Genomic DNA, 19015 nt, shown 5'->3' with positions numbered 1-19015 from the left:
TATATTTTCACTTTGAAATAGAATTTTAATTCATTTTTTCGTATTGGTAGAATGCTTTTTGCTCCATCTTATTATTAATACATTAGTTTCTTTCTTCAATATATGATTGTTTTATGACACTCTATGACAAAGATTCTCTAATATGTCCAAAAAAAGATTGTGTGGAAGTCCGGACGATATCTGCTTTATGTGTACTTTTATTAGATTGTATGTTTCTTCTTCATATTTGAAATAAGCGTCCAGCAGATTTAAGTCATTATAAAGTTGTTTCACGTGTTGTATCTTCTCTAGATCCGAATCTCCGTAACACTCCTATACAATAAAAAAAAAGAAAAGATTAATATAACAGCGTTCGATACAGCATTCGACAAATGATACGCACTTCTAATATTTTACGCTGCTCTGGAGTAACACGTTGAAGCGCTACAACAACAAACCATGTACATTTTCCTTCCTGAATATCAGTACCATCTTTACCACAGACATCAAATTTTCCAAACAAATCCACATAATCGTCTTGAACTTGAAAGAAACACCCTAGTTCTAATGAGATTGTTTTTGCTTCCTTGAACATCTCTTGGTCTTTTATTCCAGCCTGCAATAAATAACATATCACAGTGCATTATTATCGAGTAAATGAATTTTCGTGTATAATATGGAATTACGATACACTTACTAAATGCATTGCTGCAGTTATTGGGAAAACATATGTATAATACGCTGTTTTGTATTCGATAATGGAATTATATCGATCCATCGTAAATATATCCAGATTTGGCTTTTTACCAAAATTACTACAGAGCAATTCTAAACTTTGGCCCATTGTTGATTTCATTGTGATCTGTCGAAATATACTTTCACAAATTATTCCTCAATTGTAAAGAAAAAGGGAAGAATCCAGATAATGGAAATTCATATGACAGGAAAAAAAGCAGATAAATCTTTACTTACATCTTGGAATATTTCTAATAGATTAACGTAACAATCTTTTCCTTTGAAGTGTTTTCGAATTAGATAAAATACGGAGTTCTGTAACATAAAAGTATCGTTGATTGCTGCTAAATTGAGATCATTGTATTGGTACCAACATAGTTGGCCTCGGCGAAATAACGATTGATCTTCTATATCATCCATCATGAGGAAATAAGTTTGCGTCTGTATAGGTAAATGTTACAATTTATAATTCATGATTATACTTAATAATTAAAATAATCATTATACAGTGCATACTCTATCTCTTTGACTTAAATGGTATCATAATTAAAATTTTAAGTATATCTTGCATTTGATTCATTTAAAGCGTATGCAAAATATCGGTATCAAGGAAGAACAGAATCACGTACCAATTCCACACACCATGCTAGAATCCGGGCTAAACGAATGTTTTCTTCTGTCAGTTGATCGTTTGGTGCTAGTAACTTGTAGGCATAAATTAGCCCTAAACCGCGAATTTTTTTCCCCCCTGGAACATTGTACTGTAGTACCTACATAAAGAAACATCAATCTACATATTTAATTTGTTCAACTTTAATATTCAGTGTTTCATGTCTCACACATTTTATTATTATAGTTTTTGAATTATTGAAATATTTGACATCTTTTTGATTTTCTACAAAATCTAAAGCTGATACTGTTTAAACAGTTTTCTTTAAGATACTTTTAAACTTGATCGTAGGTGCTTTATTTTCCTAAATTTTATACACACTATTAAAAAAGAAAACAAGAAAAAGAGTAAATTTTCATTATGATTATAAATTTTGACAATGCATTACGTTATATATAATTATGAATAACAATAATCAAAAATCAAAAAAATTTTTTTTGAAAGACTTTTACAGGCTTGTTCTTTTTACCTGCACTGTCTGAACTGGTGCACACACTGCAATAAGTTGAAATGAACAAACGTATATCTGTTTCACTTCGACTTATTACACACTGTGCACCAGTTGTAGAAAGAACAGGCCTTATGTTTCAAACAAAATACAAAAAATTAATGGATAAGAACAATCTTAATGGCTATAAGGAGTAAAACGCTGTTAACGGTGCGTAACTTGTATACAAAAATATTTTAGATATAAAAATTTTGAACATTTCGGTCCCATCGTTTGGACCATCATCAGCAAATATAAAATATGCAAAGATGTTACTTAGTGTTGGAGATAACGATGTTAAACGCAGTAATGAATATACGCCGAAAGCGATAAGTCTATCATTAGGTAGAAAAGAGTAAAAAGTATTAAGTAAACTTATCTCTGTTGTATTTCATATGTCGTAAGTCACTGACACTAGAACGACGAAATCATCGGTTAATCTAATTATGACAGTTTTAATTGTTAATTTGGAATTGTGTCTGTCGACCAACAGAGGTAAGATTGCTTAATACTTTTTACTGTTTAGGTCACAGATTCTGTATTTTTTACGATTTCACAGACATATTCAAGATTCCTTAATACACCTTCACTCCATCTAGTGATGAACTTATCTCTTTTGGTATTATATGTATTCATTACCGCATTTCAATATCATTATCTCCAACACTAATTGTAAGTAACACCTTTGTATATTTTATATTCGCTGATGATGGTCCAAATAATGGGATAAAATGTTCAAAATTTTTGTATATAAGTTACGCTCCGTTAGCAGCGTTTGACTCCTTATAGCCATTAATATTATTATTATTATCCATTAATTTTGTGTATTTATAATTATGCTGAAAGAATTTATTCTATTACACCATCAATCCATCAAAGTTTTTATCACGTCATTTGCTACATTCTACTTGGCTATTATTTAGCATTTTAATAAATAATTACTTACTTTTTCCATCCATTTTGCAACATCTGGAATGTTGAAATTTTCAATCGCTTTTGTGACATCATGAATAATGTCCGGCCACACTGTCATTAATTGCTGACTTTCTTCGTCCCTCGTTGTTTGTATCATTCGAGTTACGAAATGAGCCATTAGGTACAATTAAACGTTCTAAAATTTTAACAACTTCTAAAGATAGTTTGATACAAATGGTAAGCAACAATGATGACTTAATCATGTCATGAATAAAATTGTAATGAACAAATCAAGAAGATGAGACGCAATAAAAATTTTCTTTTATATCTTTTATACCTTCTGTATGAAGCACTTTGTATTTTACTAAATTTTGTTAATTCCTTCAGACAATAAGATAGAAAACAAAACACGAAAGTAGTACTAAAGATAAATCTATTCTTTCCTTAGACATATATACCCGATACATTAAATAACAATACATATGTATGGTCTTTTTATGATCCATGAAATAGTGTACACATTAGTAATCTACACGTCTGACATGTAAATAAAAAGATTTTAATTTAAATAACAAATTGTGTCATTTTGCATGTTGTTTTTTTTTTCTTAAAAAAATCAATATAAACAGAATAAAGCATATTTAATATTATATTGTATAATGAAACATTTTTTTGTACGTAAAAATCTGTATAAGAAGATATTTCAATATTTTTCACAGCGAAATAACATCGTTCTCTTGACATTGACAAAACACTTCTCATTTATTTTTTCCTTTTTTTAATTTAACGATAAAATATTAATATTATACATAAAGTAATAAAATATAAATTTCTTCCATGTATACAATTATTTTATGACATTCTGTGATAAAGCTTCCATAATATAGTCAAAAAAAGACTATGTGGAAGTCCGGACGACATCTGCTTTATGTGTACTTTTATTAGATTGTATATTTCTTCTTCATATGTGAAATAAGTGTCCAGCAGGTTTAAGTCATTAAAAAGTTGTTTCACGTGTTCTATCTTCTCTAGATCCGAATCTCCGTAACACTCCTATATAATAAAAAAATAGAAAAGATAAATATAACAGCGTTCGATATAGCATTCGACAAATGGTACACACTTCTAATATTTTACGCTGCTCTGGAGTAACACGTTGAAGCGCTACAACAATAAACCATGTACATTTCCCTTCCTGGACATCGTTATTATTTTTGCCACAGATTTCAAAGTCTCCATAAGAACCCAAATAATCGTCTTGAACTTGAAACAAACATCCTATTTCTAATAAGATGGTTTTTGCTTCCTTGAACATCTCTTGATCTTTTATTCCAGCCTACAATAAATAACATTGCATCACAGTGCATTATTATCAAGCAAATGAATTTTCGTGTATAAGAAAACTGATACTTACTAACTGCATAGCTGCGATTATTGGCAAAATAAAAGAACAATACGAAGTTTTATACTTAACAATGGAAGTATATTGATTCATCGTAAACATATCCAGATTTGGCTTTTTACCAAAATTAGTACAGAGCAAATCTAAACTCTGGCCTATTGCTGATTTCATTGTGATCTGTCGAAATATACTTTCGGTAAACCTTTACAAAAGGAGACCACCTTCCGATGACCTTGACCTTGACATATGTTGTCAAGGTCATGACCCTGAGTAACCTCCGGCAGGTATTAGCTGTCGCTCGTCCTTCGTTAAAAAGTTATTAACAATCAAAGTTTTAAAAATAACGTCTTATTTCTGCTATATACCATCTTAAACATTATTCTACACATACATTTTGACTTCCTACACTACACAAACTCTAATTCCTCCCCCCCCTCCAAGGGGCGTACGACTTCTATGATTGCACTGTTGCAATTTTAAAATTAAGGTATAATATATAATACATGTATGATATTGAGTACTATTCTACACTTTTCCCTGTTCAGAAACGTTAAACTTTCCACGAGAAGTAACTTTCATCCCCCCCCCTGCACAGTGGCACACGACTTCTACGATTATACTGTTGCTATGATTGTACTGTCGGGGCAGACCTCTGTGACGGTGTGGGTGCGGGGGGGGTGGCCGAAGGCCACCACCTTGCACTCGCCCGTGTGTGTGTGTGTGTGTGTGTGTAAAATATCAAGTAATAGACTCATAATCATTATATAACGAATGGGACACCCACACCGTCACAAAGGTGTGCCCCGACAGTACTATCATAGCAACAGTATAATCGTAGAAGTCGTGTGCCCCTGTGCAGGGGGGGGGAAGGTGAAGGTTACTTCGCGTGGAAAGTTTAACGTTTCTGAACAGGGAAAGGTGTAGAATAGTACTTGATATCATACGTATATAGCAGAAATGAAACGTATATTTTAGAACTATGATTGTTAATAACTTTTTAACGAAGGACGAGCGACGGCTAAAACCTCTGTAGGAGGTTACTCAGGGTTATGACCTTGACAGCATATGTTAAGGTCAAGGTCATCGGAGGGTGGCCCCCCTTTGGTAAAGGTTTACCATACTTTCACATATAATTCCTTAATTGTAAAGAAAAAGGGAAGAATTCAGATAATGGACATATGACAGGAAAAAAAAGAAATAAATCTTTACTTACATCTTGGAATGTTTCTATTAAATTAACGTAACAGTCTTTTTCTTTGAAGTGTTTTTGTATTAGATAAAATATGGAACTGTATAACATAAAAGTATCGTCGATCGCTGCTAAATTGAGATCATTGTATTCGTGCCAACATAGTTGGCCTCGGCGAAAGAACGTTCGATCTTCTATATGATCTATCATGAAGAAATAAGCTTGCGTCTGTATAGGTAAATGTTATAATTTATAATTCATGATTATACTTAATAATTAAAATAATCATTATACAGTGTATACTGTCTCTTCGATTTAAAGGTATCATAATTAAAATCTTAAGTATATCTTGCATTTGATTCATTTAAAGCGTATGCAAAATATCGGTATCAAGGAAAGAACAGAATCACGTACCAATTCCACACACCATGCTAGAATCCGGGCTAAACGAATGTTTTCTTCTGTCAGTTGATCGTTTGGTGCTAGTAACTTGTAGGCATAAATCAGCCTTAAACCGCGAATTTTTTCCCCCTCTGGAACATTGTACTGTAGTACCTGCAAGAAGAAACATCAATCGACAGATTTAATTTGTTCAACTTTAATATTCAGTGTTTCATGTCTCACACATTTTATTATTATAGTTTTTGAATTATTGAAATACTTGACATCTTTTTGATTTTCTACAAAATCTAAAACTGTTACTGTTTAAACTTTTTTTTTTTAAAGATATTTTTGAACTTCGTACATGTTTTATTTTCCTATATTTTATACACTATTAAAAAAGAAAATAAGAAAGAGTAAATTTTCTTATTTATGATTATAAATTTTGACAATGGATTACGTTATTTATAATTATGAATAACCAGGGAATGGAAGTAACTCGTTACTTGTAACGAAGTTACAGTTACAAGTTACTTTTTTGGTAACTTTACTGGTAACTGCGTTACTTTCTCTTTTTGGTAACTGCAACGGTAACGAGTTACATTTTTTGGGTAACGGTAACGAAATTTACAGTTACTTTTGTCGTTACTTTGCACACGATTGAACACGGTTCGATTGGATACATGCTATTTATAGCGCTTATCAATAAGACTTGAAAACCCTTAGACATTCGGCCGTTATGATTCAGTAATTATTTTACACTTCTATCTTCTATGTAATACATAGGACATACAAATATTTCAGTTTGCTGCATATTTTACAGGTTTTAGAATTATAAAATTGTGTTTTAAAAAAATTAAAAAATAAATTAAATAATAGTAAAATGAGAAGGGCTACGAACCCAAAAGAGAAACAGTTTAAAAGACGATGACAATAAGTGTCGAAACGTCGTTTGTTTTTATCTTGTTTTATCCATGTTATTGTTCTAATATATATTTATACATTTAATTACATTGTCATCGTCGTTCTTATCGGAAATAAACTGTTTCATTTTTGGCTCGTAACCCTTCTCATTTTACTTTTATTTAATTTATTATTTGAGCCATTCTACATTGTTTTTTTTTTTTTAATAAAACTATATATTTGTCAGTATTACATATAAAAAAAAAAATGCAAAAGTACATTTTTAAATTGATTTTAAAAAAGTAACGGAAAAGTAACGAAAAGTTATTTTTCAAGTAACGGTAACTATAACGAGTTACTTTTAAAAAGCGATAACTGTAACTGTAACTGGTTACATTTTTTACTCGGTAACGAGTAACTGTAACTAATTACTTTTAAAAAGTAACTTCCCATTCCCTGTGAATAACAATAATCAAAAATCAAAAAAATTTTTTTTGAAAGACTTTTTTACAGGCTTGTTCTTTTTACCTGCACTGTCTGAACTGCACACACTGCAATAAGTTGAAATGAACAAACGTATATGTGTTTCACTTCGACTTATTACACACTGTGCACCAGTTGTAGAAAGAACAGGCCTTATGTTTCAAACAAAATACAAAAAATTAATGGATAAGAACAATCTTAATGGCTATAAGGAGTAAAACGCTGTTAACGGTGCGTAACTTGTATACAAAAATATTTTAGATATAAAAATTTTGAACATTTCGGTCCCATATTGTTTGGACCATCATCAGCAAATATAAAATAAGCAAAGGTGTTACTTAGTGTTGGAGATAACGATGTTAAACGCAGTAATGAATATACGCCAAAAGCGATAAGTCTATCACTAGGTAGAAAAAAGTAAAAAGTATTAAGTAAACTTATCTCTGTTGTATTTCATATGTCGTAAGTCACTGACACTAGAACGACGAAATCATCGGTTAATCTAATTATGACAGTTTTAATTGTTAATTTGGAATTGTGTCTGTCGACCAACAGAGGTAAGCTTGCTTAATACTTTTTACTGTTTAGGTCTCAGATTCTATATTTTTTACGATTTTACAGACATATTCAAGATTCTTTAATATACCTTCACTCCATCAAGTGATGCGAACTTATCTCTTTTGGTATTATATATATTCATTACTACATTTCAGTATCATTATCTCCAACACTAATTGTAAGTAACACCTTTGTATATTTTATATTCGCTGATGATGGTCCAAATAATGGGATAAAACGTTCAAAATTTTTGTATCTAAGATATATTTGTATATAAGTTACGCTCCGTTAACAGCGTTTGACTCCTTATAGCCATTAATGTTATTATTATTATCCATTACTTTTTGTATTTATAATATTATGCTGAAAGAATTTATTCTATTATACCATCAATCTACCAAAGTTTTTATCACGTCATTTGCTACCTTCTACTTGGCTATTGTTTAGCATTTTAATAAATAATTACTTACTTTTTCCATCCATTTTGCAACATCTGGAATATTAAAATTTTCAATCGCTTTTGTGACATCATGAATAATGTCCGGCCACACTGTCATTAATTGCTGATTTTCTTCGTCCCTCGTTGTTTGTATCATTCGAGTTACGAAATGAGCCATTACAATTAAACGTTCTTAATTTTTTAACAACTTCTGAAGTTAGTTTGATACAAATGATAAGCAACAATGATGACTTAATCACGTCATGAATAAAATTGTAATGTACAAATCAAGAAGATGAGACGCAATAAAATTTTCTTTTATATCCTTTATACCTTTTATACGAAGCACTTTGTATTTTACTAAATTTTGTTAATTCCTTCAGACAATAAGATAAAAAACAAAACACGAAGTAGTACTAAAGATAAATCTATTCTTTTCTTAAGACATATATACCCGATACATTGAATAACAATACATATGAATGGTCTTTTTATGATCGATGAAATAGTCTACACTACACATTATAGTAATCTATACGACTGACATGTAAATAAAAAGATTTTAATTTAAATAACAAATTGTCATTTTGCATGTTGTTTTTTTTCTTAAAAAAATCAGTATAAAAAGAACAAAGCATATTTAGTATTATATTGTATAACGAAACATTTTTTAGTACGTAAAAATTTTTATAAAGAGATATTTCAATATTTTTTACAGCGAAATATCATCGTACTCTGGAACAATGACAAAACACTTTTCGTTTTATTTTTCCCTTTTTTTAAAATTTTTTTAACGATAAAAAATTAATACATAAAGTATTAAAATATCAATTTTTTCCATGTATACAATTATTTTATGACATTTTGTGATACAGATAACAATAAGATAAAAAACAAAACACGAAGTAGTACTAAAGATAAATCTATTTTTTCCTTAAGACATATATACCCGATACATTGAATAACAATACATATGAATGGTCTTTTTATGATCGATGAAATAGTCTACACTACACATTATAGTAATCTATACGACTGACATGTAAATAAAAAGATTTTAATTTAAATAACAAATTGTCATTTTGCATGTTGTTTTTTTTTCTTAAAAAAATCAGTATAAAAAGAAAGCATATTTAGTATTATATTGTATAACGAAACATTTTTTAGTACGTAAAAATTTTTATAAAGGGATATTTCAATATTTTTTACAGCGAAATATCATCGTACTCTGGAACAATGACAAAACACTTCTCGTTTTATATTTCCCTTTTTTTAAAATTTTTTTAACGATAAAAAATTAATACATAAAGTATTAAAATATCAATTTTTTCCATGTATACGATTATTTTATGACATTCTGTGATAAAGCTTCCATAATATACTTAAGAAGAGACTATGTGGAAGCCCACATGACATCTGCTTTATATGTTGTTTTAGTAAGTTGTGTGTTTCTTCTTCATATGTAGAATAAGTGTTTAGCAAACCAAGGTCAGTGAAAAGCTGTTTCACACGATGTACTTTCTCTGGATCTGAATCTCCGTAACATTCCTATGTATAATTAGAAAAAAGGATTAATATACAACAGCGTTCGATGAAGCAACGCATCTAACAAACGATACTCACTTCTAATATTTTACGCTGCTCTGGAGTAACACGTTGAAGAGCTTGAACAACAAACCATGTACATTTTCCCTCTTGAATATCAGTAGTATCTTTACCACAGACATCAAACTTTCCAAGCCAACCCAAATAATCATCTTGGATTTGGTACAAGTTCCCCATTTTAAATAATATGGTTTTTGCTTCCCTGAACATCTCGTGGTCTTTTATTCCAGCCTATATCAAATAACATCATAGTGCATTATTATCAAGCGAATGAATTTTCATGTATAAGAAAACTGAGATACTTACTATGTGCATAGCTGCGATTATTGGCAAAACAAAAGAATAATACGAAGTTTTGTACTTAACAATGGAATTATATTGATTCATTGTAAATAGATCCAGATTAGGTTTCTTGCCGAAATTAGTAGAGAACAAATCTGAACTTTGACCTATTATTGTCTTGAATCCGATCTATCAAAATATTTCTATATACAATAATTGTTCGATTAAAAGGAAAAAAAAATAGTTTACGCAATGTAAGCGTTGAAAGAAAAAATTATCTTTACTCACATCGTAGAACATTTCTAGTAGATTAATGTAATAATCTTTCTCTTTAAAATATTTTCGAATTAGATAAAACATAGCAGTTTGTAAAAGTAGACCATCATTGATTGCCGCTGGACCTATATCATTGTATCGATACCAACATGGTTTGCCTCGGCGTAGTAACGATCGGTCTTGTATATCATCGATCACAATTAAATACGCTTGGAACTGTATAGTGATAAATGTTTTAGTATTATAAATCGTATTTGCAACAGTTAATATTTTTAATTAAAATCGCTCATCGTATATAGTGCATTTTACCTTCAATTTGAAGATAAATTAAAATCTTAACTATATCTTGTATTACATTCATTTGAATTAAAATTCATGAAACATATCGATGTCACAAAGAAAAGAAGAACACAATTACCAATTCCAGACACCATGCTAAAATTCGTATAAGACGAATATTTTCTTCTGTTAGTTGATCACTTGGTGCTAGTAATTTATAAGCAATAATTAACGCAAAAGCGCGAGTTTTCTTTCCTCCTGGAACAGTATACTGTAATACCTACATAAAAAGAATTATCAATCTATATATTTTTAAAAATTCGAGTTTTTTTTAAATTATTATTTCATGTACCAGTTTATAGATTTTTTGAATTATTGAAACTTAAGGTTTTTTTTATTTTCTCCAAAAAACTACCTGAAATTGGTTTTTCTCATCATTAAATTTCGATGATAATTTATTTTTACAAATTTATGAACTATTCGAGACAGAGAAAAAGAGAGAGAATTTTTATTAAAATTTTATATTTTAAAATTTTGAAATTTGATATTACATTATATAGCATTACTTTTACTAAAGGAATTTATCGTATAATAAATCGATCGACCCACATTGAATGAATTTTAACATATCACTGTCACATCAACATCCCATATTGGCTATAATATTTATCATTTTTTATTTAATCATATTATGTATATAATATTTTAATCAATGATGACGTACTTTTTCCGCCCATTTAGCAACATCTGGAATGTTAGAATTCTCAATCTCTTTCGTGATATCATGAACAATGTCCGGCCACATTGCCATCATCTGTTGTTCTTCCTCCTCGCTGATGGTTACCCATAGCGTTTGATCCATTATAATAAAACGATCTAAAGTTTTAACAAACATTAAGAAGAATGACAGATAACGATTCCGTTACGTCATGAATAAAATTGTGATAAATTACAAGCAAGAAAAAAACGATGAAATAAAAATTTTTCTTGATCAATTTATATTTTGTCTTTTGTATTAAGCACTTTATTTCTTATTAAACTTCGTTAGATCTTTCAAAAGATAAAATAGAAAGCAAGACAGAAAAGAAAACTAAAGAGAAATCTGTTCTTTGCTTAATATTTATACCCCTCACTAGCAATACATATGTATCGTCTTTTTATATGATCAACGAAACGAATCGTTAATCCATATTCATGTAAATGTTGAAAGAATTTTTAATTTAAACAATAAATTTTGAATATTTTTTTATTAAAAGAAAATCAATATAAACAGAATGGGACACATGCAGTACTATTACACAGTTTTAGTAATTTGTTTTGTTGATCATAAAAAGACGATACATATGTATTGCTAGTCATCACTATCATGTATACATATTATTTACACATAATTACGTTCAATAATCGAGCTCAGGTGGCTTATAGAAGAAGGAAGCCAATGACGGTATTCTTCCAGAATTAACTTTCTTTTGGAAAAGCCTGGTGCCGCCAGGATACTTTTTTCAGAAAGCCAAGCTTGGTGATGCGGCGCCAAGATTCTTTTTATATAATTATTTGAAATTAATTTTTTTAGTTCATATAATAAAGCGATAAAGAAGAAAAAGATGCTTTTACATATTTATTAAAAAACAAAGATAGAATAAGGTAAATAAGAATCAATAAAAAACATAGATATGATCTACAAAATTATAGCATGATGCAATATATTTAGTTAATAAATTAAATCAAATACAATATACTAATTAATTCTACATACAAAAATAAATTAAAAATTATAAACATGACGTTTCGACTGTGTATTTGAGCCATCCTCAGATGTCACAATATTAACGCAATAATAAGTTATGTCGAATAAGAAATTGTAATAACGCAGGAAGTCTAAGTTGTGTCGAATGAGAAGTTATATGGACAATCATGTCCGGTAAAATTGGTTATTTTCTCAGAAGAAATAAGAAAAAGCTCATCAAGCGATTGGCTGATCGAATGCGAAAGTGTATTTGAATAATGCATTTATAGAAATATCAATAAAATAAAATCTTATATTCATATATGTAATCTCTTAAAATCAATATTGACAAAAGAAGTGATAAGTTTTCGCGTTTAGTACTTTGCGTTATGCCGCTCCTGAGCGCGCCAACTTTAGACGATATGATTCGTTAATTTTAAACGCTTATAATTCAAAAGTTATTATAGCCTCAACATTTTGGTATTAGAATTTTCGTCTTAAAATTATCTCAAGAATCTCCCCCTAAAAAGAAATCGTCTCTTTCCTGGACACCCTGTATATAGGTCCGTATTCAGAACGCGCTTACAATGATGTAGCGCTCTAATATGCTATAGTTTACATTACGCATACTATAGAATTTTAGAGATAAAAGCGCGTTTTTATCAATATTAGACCTTTTCATAGTTCGAAATGCGCAGACGCGAACATTGGTGGGGGCCTGGGGGGATCGACCAAGTCCGGGAAAGTTAAAAGTTTCGTACAGTTTTGTACGTTTTACATTATGGCTTCATCATTTTCATTCGTAAAAGCAAATATTTCCCCTCTTGATGTTCCTGGTGCTGTGTTAATTTATAATTCAGTTCAAGAACATAGCGTAGAGCAATTAAAAAGATGGTTGAAATGTAGGAAGCAAAAAACAAACGGAAAAAAATGCGAATTAGTTGAGAGGTTATTTAGTCTTTTATATTTTTAATACGTCCTATTAAACAATATGATTTTATATATTATTTTAATTAAAATTTTTCTACGATTTAGAGTAAACATATGCCTTCAGAATGACATACCAATTGACCCAACAGTTGATGAAGGTAAATGGTTAATTGCTACAGGAAACGTAGCCAAGATAGTGATGTACTTCAATATATCTAAAAGGAGAACATTAGTATAAGAAAATAAAATTTAATCATAACTGATATAAATAAATGATTGTACAATTTCTATTATTTATTTTCTCACCTTTCTTTTATTTTTTAGTAAAGAAATAGGGTCCGGGTACTCATCAGATGGTCCACTTCAGTCCACTCTTTCCCCATGGAAATGCAACGAACATATATACGTGTCTTTTTTAACATATTTAATGTTGTTAAACGGAATAGGACGACCACATGCTCTCACCCATATACTGCATTTATTGCATTTATCACAATTTTTCGTGTGAATTTTTAATTGCTTTGTTTTGACATTACCCTTTCTAAATGACAGGCACGGTTTAGGAAACGAGATAAAATAATAATTATCAGTTTTAAAACTTTTTAAGCCTGTGTCACTTTTGTATAAACCATAACAGCAACGTTTTAATTTGTTGTTCCTTTTCTATCATTTGTGCTTGCCGTAATTAAGAAAACTTTTTTTTAAATAGTAATCGATCTTTTCACGTGTATTTTTACGAAAAGTGTACGAAAGTCCACCAGGTGAGGCTAGGTTTGTTTGGGCAGGCGCACAATTTTTTGCTTACGATGGAAAGGTCTTCAGTTGCTCGCGGATCAATTGATTTCTTTTATCTAGGATTTTATCTAAAAGGATCGATTGTGCACAAATATATTCACTCCTATCCTGCCATTCTTGCCATAAAAGCATACCGGGTATGTATGCATATTTACGTGATTTTCAAATCCATGGGAAACAGGATCGAGTTCTAAGGCCGGAATCAGACTACGCATTGAAAATTGAGATTGAAGATTGAAAATTGAAATTTAACCAATGTAGAGGATGAAGAAATTTTAACTCCTATTATTTTGATTAGCCAAAATTCATTCTTTCAATCTTCAATCTCAATCTTCAATGCGTAGTCTGATTCCGGCCTAATATACAGTCTGTCTAGTAAGAGCATAGCAGGGGGTATTCTATTCTTGAAAAGAAACGTATACGAAAGTCTAGGGAAATACTACAGTATACGTTACGTATACTATAGTATTTTCCTAATTTTTCGTATACGTTTTGTTTCAGGAATAGAGCCCCAGGTCTATCTCAAAGAAAAATAAAAGTTATTAGCTTTAAATTTATATTGATTGTATTCAGTAGGATATTATGGCCAAAATGCAATTATATTAATAAGCGGGGGGGGAATGGAAAGTTACTTTTAAAAAATAACTAGTTACAGTTACGATCGTTATCGAGTAAAAAAAGTAACAAGTTACACCCCATTAAGCCTTGTGTCCATGATGCTAGAAATTGGTCCAAGATCTCGGATGAAGAAAGAATTAACAAATCGCATTTGAACAATTTGGTCACATGACCAATTGGTCAATTTTTCCTTCATCCGAGATCTCGGACCGATTTCTAGTATCGTGGACACAAGGCTTTACAGTTATCGTTACTCGAAATAATATATAACTTTTCGTTACTTTTCAATTACTTTTTAAAATCAATCTAAAAATGTACTTTTGCAGTGTTTTTTGTTTAAATGTTAATAAAAGTAATATACAGTAATATATAGCATGTATAACACTGACACTACGTATAGGAAATTTTTTATACTTTACAGAAAACTAGAAAATTAGAGAGAGGATTGTATAGAACTATCTGAATCACAATAATATGTATAAGTTAGAAATTAAAAAGAAAATTAAGAAATACACATAATCTTTTTATAATAATACAGCTATATTTTTATTTAATCTATACTTTATTCAGCTGTAAATGAAATATTTTGATAGAAAGAAAATTATATATCACTATAATTAAAACACAGAAATGTATGTACAGAGTAAAGCTTTGTACACAACTCAATTAGAACAAAATATGTACGATGTTTAGATTATGGTAAACTATAATGTAGCTTTTACTCTTGTATTAAATAAAAACACTCAATGTTCTACAACCACACTTATAGTTGTCGTATTAATAACATGTAATTGTTATATAACAGAATAACGAACCCAATCGAAATGCAAAGTAACGATAAAAGTAACTGTAAATTTCGTTACCGTTATCCAAAAAATGTATAAAAAAGAAACACTATAAACACAAAGCATATTTAGTATTGTATAATGATCAAACATTTTTTTGTACATAAAAATCTTTATAATTTCAATATTTTTCGCAGCGAAATAACATCGTACTCTTGAACATTGACAAAACACTTCTCGTTTCATTATATATTCTTTTTAATTTAATGATAAAATATTAGTACGTAAAGTATTAAAATATCAATTTCTTTCATGTATACGATTATTTTATGACATTCTATGACGAAGCATCCGTAATATAATTAAAAAAATATCGTGTAGAAGCCCGCATGACATCTGCTGTATACGTTTTTTTAGTAGATTATATGTTTCTTCTTCATATGTAGAATAAGTGTTTAGCAAACCAAGGTCAGTGAAAAGCTGTTTCACACGACGTACTTTCTCTGGATCTGAATCTCCGTAACATTCCTATGTATAATTAGAAAAAAGGATTAATATACAACAGCGTTCGATGAAGCAACGCATCTAACAAACGATACTCACTTCTAATATTTTACGCTGCTCTGGAGTAACACGTTGAAGAGCTAGAACAACAAACCATGTACATTTTCCGTCCTGAATATCAGTACCATCTTTACCACAGACATCAAGTTTTCCAAACAAATCCAAATAATCGTCTTGAACTTGAAACAAACACCCTAGTTCTAATGAGATTGTTTTTGCTTCCTTGAACATCTCTTGGTCTTTTATTCCAGCCTGCAATAAATAACATATCACAGTGCATTATTATCAAGCGAATGAATTTTCGTGTATAAGAAAACTGAGATACTTACTATGTGCATAGCTGCGATTATCGGCATAACAAAAGAATAATACGAAGTTTTGTACTTAACAATGGAAATATATTGATTCATTGTAAATAGATCCAGATTAGGTTTCTTGTCGAAATTAGTAGAGAGCAAATCTAAACTTTGACCTATTATTGTCTTGAATCCGACCTATCGAATATTTCTATATACATATAATTCTCTATATATATATAATAATACCGATATATTTCTATATATAATTGTTCGATTAAAAAGAAAAAAAATAGTTTACACAATGTACGCGTTGGAAAAAAAAAACATATTTTTACTCACATCGTGGAACATTTCTAGTAGATTAACATAATAATCTTTCTCTTTAAAATATTTTCGAATTAGATAAAACGTAGTAGTTTGTAAAAGTACACCATCATTGATTGCCGCTGGACCTATATCATTGTATCGATACCAACATGGTTTGCCTCGGCGAAGTAACGGTCGGTCTTGTGTATCATCGATCACAAGGAAACAGGCTTGCATCTATATAGTGATAAATGTCTTAATATTATAAAAAGAAATTGCAACACTTAATATTTTTAATTAATATCACTCATCGTATTTAGTGCATTGCTTTCAATTGGAAAGCAATGTATATAAATTAAAATCTTAACTATATCTTGTATTACACACATTCATTTGAATCAAAATTCATGAAACATATCGATGTCAAAAAGAAAAGAAGAACACAGTTACCAATTCCAAACACCACGCTAAAATTCGTACAAGACGAATATTTTCTTCTGTAAGTTGATCATTTGGTGCTAGTAATTTATAAGCAATAATTAACACATAAGCGCGAGTTTTCTTTCCTTCTGGAACAGTATACTGTAATACCTACATAAACAGAATTATGAATCTATATATTTTTTAAAATTCGAGTTCTTTTAAAATTGTTATTTCTTGTACCAATTTACAGGTTTTTTGAATTATTGAATACTTAAGGTTTTTTTTTATTTTCTCCAAAAAACTACCTGAAATTGGTTTTCTTATTATTAAATTTCGATGATGATTTATTTTTGCAAACTATTCGAGATAGAGAAAAAAGAGAATTTTTATTAAAACTTTATATTATATTTTACTAAAATTTGATATTACATTATATAGCATTACTTTTACTAAAGAAATTTATCGTAAAATAAATCGATCGATCCACATTGAATGAATTTTAACATATCTCTGTCACACCGACACACATATCCCATATTGGCTATAATATTTATCATTTTTTATTTAACCATATTATGTATATAATATTTTAATCAATGATGACCTACTTTTTCCATCCATTTAGCAACATTTGGACTGCAAGAATTCTCAATCTCTTTCGTAATATTATGAACAATGTCTGGCCATATTTCCATCATCAGTTGTTCTTCCTCCTCGCTGATGGTTACCCATAGCATTTGATCCATTATAATAAAACGATCTAAAGTTTTAACAAACATTAGAAGAATGACAAACAACGATTCCGTTACGTCATGAATAAAATTGTTATAAATTACAAGCAAAAAAACGATGAAATAAAAATTTTTCTTGATCAATTTATATTTTGTCTTTTGTATTAAGCACTTTATTTCTTATTAGACTTCGTTAGATGTTCCAAAAGATAATGTGGAAAGGAATATAGGAAAGGAAACTAAAGAGAAATTTGTTCTTAGCTTAACATATATACTCTTGACTAGCAATACATATGTATCGTCTTTTTATGATCAACGAAACAAATTGTTAATCCATATGATTGTCATGTAAATATCGAGATTTTTTAATTTAAATAATAAATTTTGAATATTTTTTTATTAAAAGAAAATCAGTATAAACAGAATGGAACACATGCAGTACTATATTACACAATTTTAATACTAAATTATTAATATTGTATCTGTTAATATGTTTATTTAGAAATATAGAAAAGAATACACAAAAAATTTTATTTGCATGCTATCATGTATACGTATTATTTACATATAATTACGTTCAGTGGTGTAATCGAGCCCTGGCGGGACCTGGCGGCGCCAGAATACTTTTCTTTAGAAAAGCCTGGTGACGCCAGGATACTTTTTTCAGAAAGCCAAGCTTGGCGGTGCGGTGCCAAGATTCTTTCTATGTAATTATTCGAAACTAATATTTTTAGTTCGTGTAATAAGGCTATAAAGAAGAAAAAAAAGCATTACATATTTATTAAAAAACGAAGAAACAATAAGGCAAATAAGAGTCAAAAAACATAAATATGATCTACAAAATCATCGTATGATGCAATATATTTAGGTAATAAATTAAATCAAATTATAATATACTAATCAATTCTACGTATAAAAACAAATTGAAAATTAAAAAAACTAATTGAAAATTAAAAATTAAAAACATGACTTTTCGGTATTTGAGCCATTCTCAGATGTCACAATATTAATGCAATAAGTTATGTCGAATAAGAAATTGTGTAATGACGCAATAAAGCCCATGGCACATACAAAAACGTAAGGCCGTAAAGCGTATTCAGTAAGCGAATTGGCCAATCACAGTAGAGACCTTAAGGACGGTAGCGAATCCAATGTTACGATTTCCTTACTGATTACGTCCTACGGCCTTACGTTTTTCTTTGTGTTTCTAGCTTTACGATTTCCGTACTGATTACGTCTTACGGCCTTGCGTTTT

General features: G+C 29.7%; 4 protein-coding genes across 4 annotated transcripts; all 4 read right to left on the bottom strand.

The window, feature by feature from the left end:
* Positions 1–45: 45 nt before the first annotated feature.
* On the bottom strand, positions 46–3200 carry LOC108780861 (farnesyl pyrophosphate synthase). Its single transcript, XM_018548675.1, has 7 exons — positions 3124–3200; positions 2818–2982; positions 1344–1484; positions 952–1155; positions 677–841; positions 383–595; positions 46–312 (listed from the first exon to the last, which is right to left on the bottom strand). Exons 2-7 carry the CDS (start codon positions 2962–2964, stop codon positions 112–114), a joined length of 1071 nt encoding a protein of 356 aa, XP_018404177.1. The 5' UTR covers positions 2965–2982; positions 3124–3200; the 3' UTR covers positions 46–111.
* A 438-nt stretch (positions 3201–3638) lies between these two features.
* LOC108780863 (farnesyl pyrophosphate synthase) lies at positions 3639–8341 on the bottom strand. The gene is made up of 6 exons (XM_018548677.1): positions 8173–8341; positions 5792–5932; positions 5402–5605; positions 4201–4365; positions 3910–4122; positions 3639–3839 (listed from the first exon to the last, which is right to left on the bottom strand). Exons 1-6 carry the CDS (start codon positions 8317–8319, stop codon positions 3639–3641), a joined length of 1071 nt encoding a protein of 356 aa, XP_018404179.1. The 5' UTR covers positions 8320–8341.
* Positions 8342–9411: 1070 nt separating this feature from the next.
* Positions 9412–11564, bottom strand: LOC108780862 (farnesyl pyrophosphate synthase-like). Its single transcript, XM_018548676.1, has 7 exons — positions 11537–11564; positions 11308–11459; positions 10723–10863; positions 10317–10520; positions 10053–10217; positions 9765–9977; positions 9412–9689 (listed from the first exon to the last, which is right to left on the bottom strand). The coding sequence occupies exons 2-7, from the start codon at positions 11443–11445 to the stop codon at positions 9489–9491; spliced, it is 1062 nt and encodes a 353-aa protein (XP_018404178.1). The 5' UTR covers positions 11446–11459; positions 11537–11564; the 3' UTR covers positions 9412–9488.
* Positions 11565–15764: 4200 nt separating this feature from the next.
* On the bottom strand, positions 15765–17775 carry LOC108780865 (farnesyl pyrophosphate synthase-like). Its single transcript, XM_018548678.1, has 6 exons — positions 17638–17775; positions 17057–17197; positions 16640–16843; positions 16331–16495; positions 16041–16253; positions 15765–15965 (listed from the first exon to the last, which is right to left on the bottom strand). The coding sequence occupies exons 1-6, from the start codon at positions 17773–17775 to the stop codon at positions 15765–15767; spliced, it is 1062 nt and encodes a 353-aa protein (XP_018404180.1).
* Between the last annotated feature and the right edge of the window lie 1240 nt (positions 17776–19015).

Source organism: Cyphomyrmex costatus, unplaced genomic scaffold, assembly GCF_001594065.2.
Source record: "Cyphomyrmex costatus isolate MS0001 unplaced genomic scaffold, Ccosl1.0 scaffold75, whole genome shotgun sequence".
Lineage (NCBI taxonomy): Eukaryota > Metazoa > Arthropoda > Insecta > Hymenoptera > Formicidae > Cyphomyrmex > Cyphomyrmex costatus.
The sequence above is the reverse complement of the archived record's forward strand: the minus strand, read 5'-3'. Positions and strand labels throughout refer to the sequence as shown.